The 15,073-nt window shown below is 36.7% G+C and overlaps 1 protein-coding gene across 2 annotated transcripts; it reads right to left on the reverse strand.

Annotated features, from left to right (window-relative positions):
- Positions 1–7,254: 7,254 nt before the first annotated feature.
- LOC127432602 (nudC domain-containing protein 3-like) lies at positions 7,255–14,454 on the reverse strand. Of its 2 annotated transcripts, none has more exons than XM_051683896.1 (6): positions 14,100–14,454; positions 11,299–11,603; positions 10,210–10,342; positions 9,968–10,111; positions 9,570–9,758; positions 7,255–8,012 (listed from the first exon to the last, which is right to left on the reverse strand). In XM_051683896.1, the coding sequence occupies exons 1-6, from the start codon at positions 14,295–14,297 to the stop codon at positions 7,902–7,904; spliced, it is 1,080 nt and encodes a 359-aa protein (XP_051539856.1). In that variant the 5' UTR covers positions 14,298–14,454; the 3' UTR covers positions 7,255–7,901. The 2 variants fall into 2 exon arrangements, with proteins under 2 accessions (XP_051539856.1, XP_051539858.1); XM_051683898.1 differs by lacking the exon at positions 14,100–14,454 and adding an exon at positions 13,935–14,044.
- Between the last annotated feature and the right edge of the window lie 619 nt (positions 14,455–15,073).

The raw sequence follows: 15,073 nt of genomic DNA on the forward strand, positions 1-15,073 counted from the left end.
TGGTCATTGTATTAAAGCGTTTTTCATTTTAAGTTTAGTAGGGGACGTTCACACTGAACGCGTTTTGTGTCCATCCGTGCTGTTTTTCAATGTAAAGCAGAGTCTCGCACAGGAACGCCTGTAAATATAGGTAATTCCTACAATTCTGTGTCATTTAAGTCCCCATTACAAGTGTGTGTGGTATTTCTATTGTTTAATTTCACCCGATTACAATTTTGATAGGCTTGTTAAAAAGACTATTAAAAAAGACTTTTTATAATGTTACACACTTCTGTGGGCTTAAAAGTACAAATTTAATTTCTATTGCACTGTGTCACATCCTCATGTCCCAAAAACTGCACGTCAAACATCTTTGACAAAAATAAATGCTATTTCTATTTTTTCCCCACATACAGTTACGAGTTTAGTGTTACATTCTCTCAGACCTATTTACTATACAGTATATTCCATACAGCTCAATATAATTTATCACTTCTTTTATTTAACTTCTTATCATTAATTAATTCTGCAGTTAGTTTTTAATAATTTAGAATGTTTAACTATAGGTAAAGTGTTTAAACTTAAATTAAATTATTTTTGTGTAGCAAACTTAATATCAAGACATTAAAAGTCATGTAAATTACATGTAAATTAAAAAGAATATTATTTCAAATTAACAATTAGAACAAAGAGATAGTTCACCCAAAAATGAAAATTCTCTCATCATTTACTCACCCTCATGCCATCCCAGATGTGTATGACTTCTGCTGCACACAAATGAAGATTTTTAGAAGAATATCTCAGCTCTGTAGGTCCATACAATGCAAGCAAATGGTGACTAAAACTCAGTAAGACTACAGTGGTTTAATCCATGTCTTCAGAAGTAATATGATAGATGTGGGTGAGAAACAGATCAATATTTAAATCCTTTTTTTCACTAAAGTGAAAGTGAACATGTAGATTTATGGTAGAAAAAAGGACTAAAATATTTCTCTGTTTCTAGGAATATGGTAAGAAATAATCAAAGTTTTTATATTTCTTAGCTTTCAAAAAAAAAAAAAAAAAGTAAGAAAAACACTGTCAACTGTGAATTAAAATGTTGTTTTCCAACCTTGCTCTCTTAAAATTATAATAATGCATCTGTCTCCATATATTATTTAATCAGTTCTAGTTCTGCTTTAAATTTAATAAATTACCGTGAAATATTTTCAGTTCCAAGGTGGCTATGTGCTTACCATCTGTTCACTGTACTTGGCAATACTGCAGTCAGGACTTTGACAAAAAAATAAATAAAAATAAAATAAAATAAAACATATCTACATCACTGCTGCCTGGCTTGAAATTTAAGCTTCCTCCCCTATGGAAATTAACAACTGTTTAATTTCACTTTTTCCAGATAAATGGGTGATTCTGTAACTATAGGCACTTGACTTGATTTATTTTTTTTATTTTTTATTTTTATTTTTATAAAAATATTAATTCCCATACGGTCTTCTTTCAATCTAAAACTGAATTTCTTCACATTCCATCTCTACGTAATAATGTATTTCTTTTCCACAGCATTCTCAGAAATGTCTGAAATAGTTAATTAGTGGTGGTTACCTTCATATTTTATATTGTTATATTTGTCATACAATGAAACCATAAGTGTGGGAGCCAGGCAAAAAATAAAAAATAATAATAATTATTATATTCATATTACTCATCAGTACAGGACAAAGTTATATGTCACATATAACTAACTATTTTCTTTCCAGTACATTTATTCAGCCATTTAATTTTAATAAAAAGAAAAACACAAATCGTTTTTCTACTGTCGGTACGACAAAGTGTCAGAAACTATAGAATGGATAACCATCCAATCAGAAGCTGGTGACGTATACACAACTTTCATCCAATCATTTGACGTCGGAATACACAAGTAACGCCTGCAGAACAGGAGGGCGAGTGTCCTTCCTCAGCAAAGAGATGAATGCCAACAAGAGCGCCATCTGGAGGCCTTGGTGGCAGAATTGCCAACTATTTCTCATGGGAAGTTGCCAAAGGCTGCTGAAATGTCGCTAAAAGCAGCTAAATCACGCGATGACGTCATACGTCAAATTTACATATGTAAATGAATTGGCGTAAAGAACCATACGTTTTTTTTTATTTTTATTGAACTAATGATTTAACAATTAGTATTTAACTACTAATAATTTAGCCATCACTAACTGAACTTGTCACTTGAACTTGAATTTATTTTGCTTTGCAATTACACTGCATTTGGTTTGTTTTTTATTATTTATTTATTTATTTATTTATTTTCTCCCCAATTTGGAATGCCCAATTCCCAATGCGCTCTAAGTCTTCGTGGTGGCGTAGTGACTCGCCTCAATCCTGGTGGCGGAGGACGAATCTCAGTTGCCTTCGCATCTGAGACGTCAATCTACGCATCTTATAACGTGGTTTGTTGAGCGCGTTACCGCGGAGACGTAGCGCGTGTGGAGGCCCACGCTATTCTTCGCGGCATCCACACAAAATTCACCACGTGCCCCACCGAGAGCGAGAACCACATTATAGTGACCATGAGGAGGTTACCCCATGTGACTCTACCCTCCCTAGAAACCGGGCCAATTTGGTTGCTTAGGAGACCTGGCTGGAGTCACTCAGCACACCAGGGGTGGTAGTCAGTGTCAATACTCGCTACCAAGGCCCTTGGAATAAAATGTTGTACAAAATATATACATCCTTCATATCCTGCTCCCCAATGCTATTACATTTCCATGTTTTTGAAGATTTTATTGTAGTTTGTCAGCATGTGTTTGTTGCTGACAAAGAGGTTGTTTTTCATGCATTGATCTGTTGTGCTCGTTACGTTCCACACATATTTTTGGGATTATTTAGCTGTAATAAGGCACAGATGTCTTTTATAAAGACATTATGCAATCATTATCTGCATGTTCAGTTATGTGACTTGGAGAATGCTTCAAACAAAATATCAGTTTATCACTGAATAGATGTCTACATCAGACATGAAAATAAAATGAAAATTTCACAACATTTACCAATTTTGAATCGGAACTTGAAGTTTAGCCTAATTAGGTATCAATATTTATTTGATTTTTTTTTTTTACATTTCAAGTAAAAGTGACATGTGAACTCATCTTAAAATTAAATTGAAAATGTTCTGAATAAATGAGAAAAAAACACAATGTTTGAAAAAACAATACATTATCAGTTTATCACTGATTAAATGTTGAAATAAAAACAATTTTGAAAATAAAATGAACGCTTCACTAAGTGTTAAAGATGTTGACAGCACACATAAAGGCTCCTCTCATCTTGTACATCTCATCCTAGTTGTGAATCAACTTTCTGTTCGTGAATCTCTGTGAATTTCTTTGTTAATGTGAAATGTTTTAAACCCCATAAAGAAGCCTACATTTTTGTGTTATCTTTTAGTTTCAGTGGCTCTAAAGTTACGGAAGAGGAAGCATCTTTTTTCTTATTCTTTTTACTCTTAATGCATTCATAGAATTTTTTCATTTTTTTTTTATCTTTCGATTTTCTGCTTTAGAAAAATATATAAACCTATTGCGCTAAATAGATTTCAATTTGATTGCAATAAATATTGCAATGGTTTCATTACTTAAATTTTGTTTAGATTACAAGAGTTTTAAAACTGTAATAATATATTTATGACACATTTTCATGTTCTAAGATTGAAAGTCTGTTTCTGGGACAAGGGTAAAATAATACCATTTACACAAGTCATTTCAAAAGTGGCAAAATTAGATTACATCCTGAAGGCATGGTTAAAAATAAAGTTACTGTGACAGTTTGAATGTGTTTCATAAGAAAAAGACAACCGCTGAAACCTGCTGGTTTTAATAAAAATCATCAACCCCTGGGACATAAAAGTGCCTGTAGTTGAAGAAACGCAATGTACGCATAAAATTAGTTGCAATGAATTTGAATCAGCCCTCATGAACTTGCAATTTAAATATGTTCCAAATTAAACTTGATGTTTCACTGTAAACCTGAACAAGTTAGCAGAACTAAAAAAAAAATGAGGTAATCTAATTTTTTAAGTTAATAAATCACAAGTTTAAGTAATCAGAACTATCAGATTTTGTACTACTCATGCATATTGATTTCTTTCTTAACTTGAAATATTGTGTAAGCTAACTCATAAATTTTAATGCTACTTAACTTTAAATGTATCTCTTTGGCTGAATTTAAATAATTATGTAGGCTCAACTTAAATATGTCAAGTACAGGGAATCTAGCTAGCTAGTACTAGCTAGAAAAAACTAATACAATGAATGTTAGCATGCTGAATGGATGCTAACTGGATAAGCCATGCTTTGATTAGTATAGCATAAGCTTAACAAGTATATCAATATACTGTAGAATGATCTAATATTGTACCTGTCCTCAAGCTAATCTCAAGCTCCACTATTCACCGTAATGGTAACCCCCCAAAAACTTTAACATGACAGAAACTCTTCTAAACAACACAACAAAACATTAAACACTAATAAGTATCTCCTTTTACATTCATTTTGCACAAAGACACACTATATAACTATATTTTAACATTTACACTCCCCATCGAGTGCCATGTAAAGCATGCTGGGAAATAAAAATCCCCTTCCCAGTTCCAGTTAAATTTAAGTTCATGTAAATTTAAAGAGACAAGTTAATTAAACTCAAAACATTAAACTATTCAGGTTACTTAAAAGGTGTAAGTTTTGTGAACTCAAAATAAAGAAAAGGTTTTAAATACTCATCAAGGTTTATTTCTATTTGACTTTCTGCATGGAATCAATAAAAACTGTTAATAACAAAAAAATTAAAATTAAAATACTCATCAAGATTCATTTATTTGAACTAATTTGTATTATCTAAATTTTCTCTATTCAAAACAATTAATTATCTTGAGCATTAGGGTTTTTACTGTTTAAGTAAAGTGACCCGTTTAAGTAAAATGTTTAATTTGCATTTTAAAAATAAATTTAACATGTTCTGAGTAAATGAGCAAAAACCGTAAGTGTTACAATTATGCCTACTCTCCTATGACTGAGAAGCCAATAAAAATCATTTTTAGTAATTGTGAATGTCTGAATACGTTCAGATGATTTGCGGATGTAGATTGTGATCAGTAATGCATAAGTTTTTTTCTTTCTTCAACATTTTATCATTACAACGACCGACCTTTGTAATTTGGCTTTTGAGGCAGATCGATGACAATGGTATGTATAGTATGTCTTATTTAATGCACGTTGTGTGTTAATATAATGTGCTATAGAAATAAACTTATACTGTATAAGCCAAATTTACCTCCCCGGGTGTGGTAAAAACGAACATTTACAGTAACAGAAAACACCTCACTAGCATTTTCACGTAGGAAAGGGGTGTAGACTCACTCTTGAAAAATAGTTTCTGTGCTCCCACACGTAATTAATTTTAATCAACACTTCTCAGTAGCTTCAATACAAACAGGAAGTTAGATGACAAAATTCAGAAGAGCAGAGCGCTGAAAAGGGGCAACGGTGTAACATCTCATCCGAAAGACGGTGCCTTTTTACAGTATAGTGTCCCTGTCACTATACCTGAATAAGGCGTTTTCCAGCGCACATCCACAAATCATTGTTGACTATTGAACAGTTCAGACAGATGATTTATTCCATGTATGATGAAGCCTTCTTTGATCAGCTGTCAGACAAATGGGGAGTGAAGAGCCTGGGAGCAACAGGTGATAAAGCTGGGTAATAATAATAATTCCTTACATTTATATAGTGCTTTCCTAGGCACTCAAAGCACTGTACATAGTAAAAGGGGAATCTCCTCAACCACCACCAGTGTGCAGCATCCACCTGGATGATGCGACGACAGCCATAGTGCGCCAGTACGCTCACCACACACCAGCTATTGGTGGAGAGGAAAGAGTAGAGTTATAGAGCCAATTAATGGATGGGGATTATTAGGAGGCCATGATTGAGAAGGGCCAATAGGGGGAACTTGGCCAGGACACCGGGGTTACACCCCTACTCTTTAAGAGAAGTGTCCTGGGATTTTTAATGACCACAGAGAGTCAGGACCTCAGTGTAACGTCTCATCCTAAAGACGGTGCCTTTTTACAGTATAGTGTTCCTGTCACTATTCTGGGGCATTAGGACCCTCACAGACCGCAGGGTGAGCACCCCCTGCTGGCCTCACTAATACCTCTTCCAGCAGCAACCTTGGTTTTTCCCAGGAGGTCTCCCATCCAGGTACTGGCCAGGCTCAACCCTGCTTAGCTATAGTGGGCAACCTGGCAAGAGCTGCAGGGTGATATTGCTACTTCTTTAGTGAGAAAATCCAGCTTGAGGAAGCCCTGAAGACAGGGAAAACAACTGTCCAGCAGTTCCAAGAACATATATATGAAAGGGACTTGTGGTTACGTGACAGGGACTTAAGAGATCTTGGCTTTGACTGGCCGTGTGAGGCAGCTGCTTGATCTTGTAAGGGCAAGCCAACACTCCACAAAAGATGGAAAACAGATCCAAAGCTGAGAAAAATCTTGACGAAAAAAAAAGAGTTGAGGCCCAGCAAAAGGCTGAGGAGAAGAGAGAAAAAGCCCAGCAAATGGTAGATGAACAGACAGCGAAAGCAAAGATAAAGGTAACCATAGCTGAGCTAAGAGTGCAAAAGCAAGACATAAGATCGAGGAACAGAACGCCAATGTCCAGCAAAAGGTAGAGGAAAAGAGAGCCTTAGCTCAGCTGAAGTTAGATCAAAGGCAAGCCATAGCCACGCAAAAATGTACGAGGAGAGAGCCAAGAACCAGGTCAAGTTAAAGAAACAGAGAGTGAAAGACCATCTAAAGGCACAAAAGGAAGCCAGAGCTGAAAGGCCGAAAAGAAGAGCGACAAGGCTGCGAAGAAGGCAGCGTGAAAGGCCGAGATAAAGGCAGAAGAGGAAAGCGGGCCACAGCCAAGACGAGACAAGACAAGATCTCCCTGGAGATGGCTCAAATTAGGACGAAAGTGGTTCTTTTCAAGTCTGGTCACAATTTACCAGTGATTTCTACTCACTGCATTTCAGAAACACAGCCATTCACAAGTCAAACACTAATTCAACAAACTCCATGTTTGCAAAACATTTTAATATATTCAGGCACAGATGTTGAACAAAAAAGATTACTTTTATGCTAATGGTGGGGGGGGGGGGTGTTTATTAACATTTACCAACCATTACACTCTGAACATGCAAAAATGTCTCATCATATCTGATTAAAAAGCTGCTGAAATATTTATTATTGTGTTGTTCACTTGCAGATCATAACTAAAATCATAAATGGATAGTTCAACATACAATTAAAACTCTGTCTGTTCATTTACTCATCCTCATGTCGTTCTTTTTTTGTGGAACACAAAAGGAGATGCTAGGCAGCATGTTATCCTCAGTCACCATCCATTTTGTTGCATATTTTTTTCCATACAAATAAAGCGAATATTGACTTGAGATTGTCACTGTGACTAATTTCTTCTTTTGTGTTTGATGGAAGGAAGAAAGTCATAAAAAACAATGGTGAGTAAATAATGACAGAATTCAAAATTTTGGGTGAACTGTCCCATTACAAACAACAGACAAATAAGAAGCTCTGAACCTCTTATCAGAAACCGGACAAATGTAATTATCACTGAACACAGCCAATGAAATCTCATTTGAAAACTGATTTCATAAAAATCATGAAGGATCAATGGCTCAAATTCCAAAATAATTGATTCAATGATCAAAGTGTCAGCTAATCAGTTTGGCATGAGGGTGTCAGACACACTGTTGATGTTGTTCGTTTTGAAGCACCGCAAGAAACTGCCACCAGCACTGTGTATTTCAGTGTGTATTTGCATGAGTGAGTTACAGTAAGTGCTTGCATCTGACATTGTGGTTTAATCTCAAAACTGGACAGCGCTGGGAGGGATGTTAAACATGGAGGGGTCAAACTCTTGTCCTTTAAATGGAGATCCTTCTGCATCCCAGCCTTTCTTCAACATCTCATGGACTTTCTGAAATACAAAGTAAAAGGCTTAAGTTTACATCACAGACCATGACTTGGTCAGTTTTTCAGGAAAAGTAGCACTTTATATTTTAAATGTTAATTCCATACATTAAATGCGTATATTAACGTTTTGGCGTACACTAGCATAGAGATGACCACAAAGTTAACAGCCTATTCACACCAAGACAGAATATTTGGTTTGAATATTCGTTCGGAACGAGCTTTTGAATAGGAACAATGGATTCCCTTGGCACTATTCACACCTGGTGTGGCAAATTGTCCGCTGACAATCCGAAGGTTTTTTTTTCCTTCGGACTGCAATGAAAACTGACGGAACAATACTCCTAAAAATGCATCAAAAACATGAAAAGAACATAATGAAAACAGGTAAAAAAATGCCTTGATGGCATTAAATATATTCATCTCATGCACTGACAGCTGAATGCTTAAAGATCCATGCAGTAAACAAGAATAAATATGTTTGTAGAACAGCGCCGCCTACTGTACAGAGGTGAAATTTTTTCAAATGTATTTGTTTTGGTCTCGGTTTGAATAGACCTTTCTTTGGCAGTTTGTCTTTCAAAACCATCACGCATTTGGTGTGAATAGTAGGGCTGGGTGACAGGACGATGTAATTGGATATCGACGATGTCTTACAAAGATCCCGATGCCGAATGCTGACAGACGATGATCGACAATATCGGTAAATGGCAAAACCATGGATCTGGGAAGTCGCCAAATATATTAAACAGAGGCCAATGGCCAGGGTGTGAAACTAGCACCCGCCACCCGCAAAATGCGACGAGGCTTAATCCAGTTCACAAGCTCCTCGTCCAAATGTTTTTCATGCAAGGTAATTTTGCTCATCTACCTGCAACAGGCGGACGACCTGTAAGACGTCTCAGAGTGACACATGACAAGAAATGCTGTTAGTCACAAAGACACGCACTTTAAGAAACACACTGTCATATTTTTAAGAACAGACAAAAGAATAGCCATCAATGCTTGTGTCTGATTCAGAGTTTGTTCTGAGACGTGCAGCACGAGCCATGTAAAGAGTTTTCACTCTTTTTTCTCCGTTTCATTCATCTGAAAACTGTTTGCAAGAATAATGTCGTCTGTGAGAATGCTGCAAATTATCTCCGATCATACCGGGAGGTGCTGCAAGTTTAATTCGATTTATTTCCTCATGGTTGCATGCATTGTTGTTGGAGACGGTAAATGTTTGGATTTGGGGAGGTGGTTAAATACGATTTTTTGATCACTTCGTTATTTTATTGCTTATTTTGTTTAGTTTAAAGAGCAGTTTGAATTTAGAAATGTCTTTTATGTTTTTCGTGTTTCAGTAAATTAATACATTTTTTTTAAGCAAAATCAATAAAGCAAAAAAATTCACTGACCCTCGGCAGGGCAGTTGACGATGTAATTGGATATCACAATATTTTTTAAGGCTATTATCGCAAAAATATTTGTTACATATCGCCCAGCCCTAGTGAATAGGCCTTAAAAGCCACAAAAGATACTATTCTGATTGTATGGGGTCTATAAGAAATTGTGTGCTCACCATTTCGTGGCTCTGTGGCTTCCCCTGGAGTTTTTGGTGGTAATCGAAGCTCAGACGGTCCAGGACGGCATGCTCTTCCTCATCCACAGTTGCCATAGTGCGTTCCCGGTTGATCTGGTTTATGTCAATCTCAGTCTCACCTTTCAAAACAGCGCTCCACCAGACTTCCCCGGTTTTACTGAGGGAGAGCTGTGGGGAAAAAGTCCTAACTATTATAAAGACTGTCTATAACAAACAAAATACATTACATCTGTATGCAGCTTACATTACTGCAAATACTTCAAATTATAACGATTCAATATACAAAATGTATAGTGTATAAAAGGAATATCCATAATGAAACTCACTACCACTATTTAAAATACAGATTCTATATCTGATTAAAAAATATCGTGTACCACAACACAGCGGCCTGGCTCCAAACTCCACAAGGAATTCTCAGTGTTAATTTTGTGTGTGAATTCGCCTTCCATCAGGACTCGCTGCATCCCTCCCTCGTTCGCAGCCACGCGAACTCTCCCCGGCTGCAGATCCACGGACACCTGTAATCGAATTATGTTCGTGGTAATGGGAGCCATGAGATAAGTCTCTAAATGTGAATTTTGCCAGATGTAAATAGATTCCAGCAGCTAAAACACACCTGTCTCCCTTTAACGATGTTCGGCTGGACATGTACTCGAACTTCCACATCCGTGTAATCCTGCGACCAAGTGTAATTGTCCCTGATGGCACCATTGTAACTGTCTGGGTTGGACTGAAAGGATTCCTGCCCCCTGGAGAGTACATACGAAAATGAACCGGTTAATAGAAATGAACAGTATTTCAGTACTGTTCATGTACTACAAAAATTTTTTAACTCAATCCCAAATCAATTTGATGATTTTTGTATGATTCTTAATTATTTTCAAAAATAGGCTGAGAGCATAAATGTTATTAAATAAACATTTCAATAAATCCTCAAAAACCATTAAAGTCGCGATTTTTCACACCGTGACGCAACGAGAGATTTCTTGTTAACTTTTGCAGATTAATCGCCAACCAAAACATTGAAAATGGCTTAATTTTAATCCATATAGAAAATGAAAGTGACATGTTGGCCGAAATAAATGCTGAAATAACAATAAAAAAATTAAACAAAAACAAGTTCTCTAAAATGAATATGGATGCAGAGAGCTACTGTTTAAATTAAATTGGATTCAAAGCTAATGTTGAAATGAAATACATGGGAGATTTTATGCACAAATTAGATGATACATTTAATTAATTCTTACATAATTAATTACTTATTTAAATATTATTTAATGATTTAATTTTGAGTAATTTGGCCCTCCATAAAATGTAACTAAAACAAACTTGTAAAAGCAAAACTCTGTTGTTCTAAATTCTATTTTAGATAAGAAATGTATGTGCAATACATTTGCATTACTTTAGTAACTACATTTAATAGTTTATTAAATTACATTTTCACTGTCTGAATGATGCATTGATATATTTTCAATGCATCATATGAACAGATTTCTGTATACATTTACATAAGAATGGCATTCTGAACAATTTACACTGAAACTTGTTCTGTTCGAGTTCCATAAATGAAGCCCATCATGTTTAAAAGCTGTGGTGTCATGTTGAGTCCTTATAGCAAGTTATCTATGTGCATGTAGGGTTGTGCATCAAGGACATGTTCTTTTACATGATACTTTTGTGCTAATGTATTGAAAGTCACACATACGCTTCAGCTGTGCTCGAGTCGGTGTTTGATGATGCTGTGGCTGCCGCTGTCTGTCTCTCTCCTGCAGGTTCAGCTGTACTGCTGTGTGGAGTCTCTCTACCAGCCTCTGTGCTCGGCTCTGATGGGGCTGTGACGGGTGTGGGCTCCTCTGTGCTCCTAATCTCCTCCACAGGAGCTTCAGCTTCCTGCTCAGACTGAACCTCCAGCTCCTCTACTGCAGGAGGGGCTGATTTTGTCTCATCTGTCCTCTGGGGCACTGCTCTCTCTCTGTCCTGCTCTGACAGCTTTTCAAATAATTTAAACGTCTGGAAAAAGAACACCACTAATAACTTGAACTGGTTCAGGAGGAAGTCATCAAACATGATATTTTGAGGGCAATGTGTACTAGATATACAGCTTGCCCACTATTGTAAGTATTTATATTTATACTTTATAATAATATGCACAGAAGGGTCCAAAAGTCTGAAACCATATTAAAAAAATCTGGGATTATTATTATTTAAACCTGGATATAAAGAAAGCTTCAAGATTTTGGAAAATTCTAAAATGTATATTCATATACAGTATATCTATACACACACACTGGTGGCCAAAAGTTTGGAATAATGTACTGATTTTGTTCTTATGGAAAGAAATTGGCACTTTTATTCACCAAAGTTGCATTTAACTGATCACAATGTATAGTCAGGACATTAATAACATGAAAAATTACTATTTCGATCTGAAAAAAATGTTCAGAACTTCTTAAACTACTTCAAAGAGTTCTCATCAAAAAATTCTTCACGTGCAGCAATGACAGCTTTGCAGATCCTTGACATTCTAGCTGTCAGTTTGTCCAGATACTCAGATGACATTTCACCCCACACTTCCTGTAGCACTTGTCATAGATGTGGCTGTCTTGTCGGGCACTTCTCACGCACCTTACAGTCTAGCTGATCCCACAAAAGCTCAATGGGGTTAAGATCCATAACACTCTTTTCCAATTATCTGTTGTCCAACGTCTGTGTTTCTTTGCCCACTCAAACCTTTTCTTTTTGTTTTTCTGTTTCAAAAGTGGCTTTTTCTTTGCAATTCTTCCCATAAGGCCTGCACCCCTGAGTCTTCTCTTTACTGTTGTACATGAAACTGGTGTTGAGCGGGTAGAATTCAATGAAGCTGTCAGCGGAGGACATGTGATGCGTCTATTTCTCAAACTAGAGACTCTGATGTACTTATCCTCTTGTTTAGTTGTACATCTGGCCTTCCACATCTCTTTCTGTCCTTGTTAGAGACAGTTGTCCTTTGAAGACTGTAGTGTACACCTTTGTATGAAATCTTCAGTTTTTTGGCAATTTCAAGCATTGTATAGACTTCATTCCTCAAAACAATGATTGACTGAAGAGTTTCTATAGAAAGCTGTTTCTTTTTTGCCATTTTTGGCCTAATATTGACCTTAAGACATGCCAGTCTATTGCATACTGTGGCAACTCAAAAACAAACACAAAGACAATGTTAAGCTTCATTTAACAAACCAAATATCTTTCAACTGTGTTTGATATAATGGCAAATGATTTTCTAGTACCAAATGATCAATTTATCATGATTACTCAAGGATATGGTGTTGGAGTGATGGCTGCTGTCTAGATTTGATCAAAAATGACTTTTTTCAAATAGTGATGGTGCTGTTTTTTTTACATCAGTAATGTCCTGACTATACTTTGTGATCAGCTGAATGCCACTTTGGTGAATTAAAGTACCAATTTCCTTCCGAGACAGCAAAATATGTACATTATTCCAAACTTTTGGCCACCACTGTATATATATATATATAAATTGTACACTCACCTACCATTTTATTAGGAACACCTGTACACCTACATATTCATGTGATTATCTAATCAGCCAATAATGTGGCAGCAGTGCAATGCATAAAATCATGCATATACAGGTCAGGAGCTTCAGTTAATGTTCACATCAACCATCAGAATGGAGTAAACAATGTGATCGAAATCACTGAGATAAAATTTTTCCTCCATGCACTGCTGCCACATGATTGGCTGATTAGATAATCGCATTGGATGATTGTTGGTGCCAGACGGGCTGGTTTGAGTATTTCTGTAACTGCTGATCTCCTGGGATTTTCACAAACAACAGTCTCTAGAATTTACTCCGAATGGTACCAAAAACAAAAAACATCCAGTGAGTGGCAGTTCTGTGGACGGAAACGCCTTGTTGATGAGAGAGGTCAACAGAGAATGGTCCGACTGGTTTGAGCTGACAGAAAGTCTACAGTAACTCAGATAACCACTCTGTACAATTGTGGTGAGAAGAATATCATCTCAGAATGCACATGTCTAACATTGAGGCAGATGGGCTACAACAGCAGGTGACATCGGGTTCCACTTCTGTCAGCCAAGAACAGAAAGCTGAGGCTGTAGTGGGCCTTCCATCTGTGTACCTCAGCAGAAATCGAGATTTAATCAGACCAGGCTATGTTTTTCCAGTCTTTGACTATACAGTTTTGGTGAGCCTGTGCCCACTGCAGCATCAGTTTTCTGTTCTTGGCTGAAAGAAGCGGAACCCAACGTGGTCTTCTGCTGTTGTAGCCCAATTCGCTTCAAGTTTTGACATGTTACCTTGGAGAAGCATGTACATACCATGAATGTGGTCATCATTCAGGATTACGTTATGTATCAAAGTACTATGGTACCGCCATCAGTGTACCAGGTTCTGCCGCCAGAATAATTTTGTAAGGCAACCAGCTAGTTTAGTGGATCAAAACAAACAGTCAGTCACACGCAGTTAGCTGTCTGTTTCTCTACCTTGAACACCATTTTTTCCGCTACGCCCGGTGGGAAACCCATGCGGTCGTGTGGGCCGCTGAGAAGCCGGTAGAAGTCCGTCTTTCTGTAGAGAAACCCGAAATAAACCTGCAGGAAATTTTGAATGTTTCCAACATGTTGCAGGATCCCGAGCAGCGCATTATCATACAACTCTGTCATTTCCACCGGCGAAGACATGACTGAGGGCCTCAGCGAGATCAAATCTGCTATAAAGCTGCTATAATTAGATGCACTTTATTGGGAAAGGAACGCAAAGCAACAGAAGATCCGCAGAAAACTTGTGCAACTGCACTGCAACAACAGACCTTCCAGAAGAGACGAAAAGCTGAGTAACTTCCGGTTCTGCGTAAAACAGAATAAAAGTCCCTCCAAAATAAAAGACTTCAAATGATTTATTTATTCAAGCTTTGTGCGACCCTCGGGACATTTTTCTCTTTTTCATATTTGTTTTTTCGATCATTTTGGCTGTGTTAATGCCAACGGCATAATTTTCCACCAGATGGTGCCATTTTCCCTCATGTTTAGCCTAAGGAGCAAATACATGCTTTTTCCCTATTTTCTGTTTGCTGTATTAAAGAGCACTGCAGGCAATTGAACTAATGATGCAGCTAAAATTGTGTGGGTGTGTTGGTATGATTGTCAGAGTGTGTTTTGTATGTGTGTATTGAGAAATGTGTGTAAAAAAACAACAGTGGCATTATGTAAACAACCTGGCATTTAAAGGGTTACAATCCTGAAAATGAATGAATATTTGGTAGTTATGATCAGGTTTGATGTTAGTTAAGAAAATTAACTAATTGAAAGTAGAAAATAATATTAATATATAATATTATTATAGCAGTTTTTTGACATGGACAAAGGGCCTCTGAGTAACTTTTTTTATTGACGCACAAGGGTTAAATTATACATACAACGTATATATATATATATATATATATATATATACATTTATT

This window comes from Myxocyprinus asiaticus, chromosome 42 (genome assembly GCF_019703515.2).
Source record: "Myxocyprinus asiaticus isolate MX2 ecotype Aquarium Trade chromosome 42, UBuf_Myxa_2, whole genome shotgun sequence".
Lineage (NCBI taxonomy): Eukaryota > Metazoa > Chordata > Actinopteri > Cypriniformes > Catostomidae > Myxocyprinus > Myxocyprinus asiaticus.

Bases quoted from the DNA above. Each gene is read 5' to 3' on its own strand.
- LOC127432602 (XM_051683896.1), bottom strand. From the start codon at position 14,297: ATGTCTTCGCCGGTGGAAATGACAGAGTTGTATGATAATGCGCTGCTC. The intron at 10,112-10,209 runs GTGTGTTTTAGC...ATTCGATTACAG, and splicing joins ACATCGTTAAAGGGAGACAG to GTGTCCGTGGATCTGCAGCC. The intron at 8,013-9,569 runs GTGAGCACACAA...TTTGTATTTCAG, and splicing joins AGCCACAGAGCCACGAAATG to AAAGTCCATGAGATGTTGAA.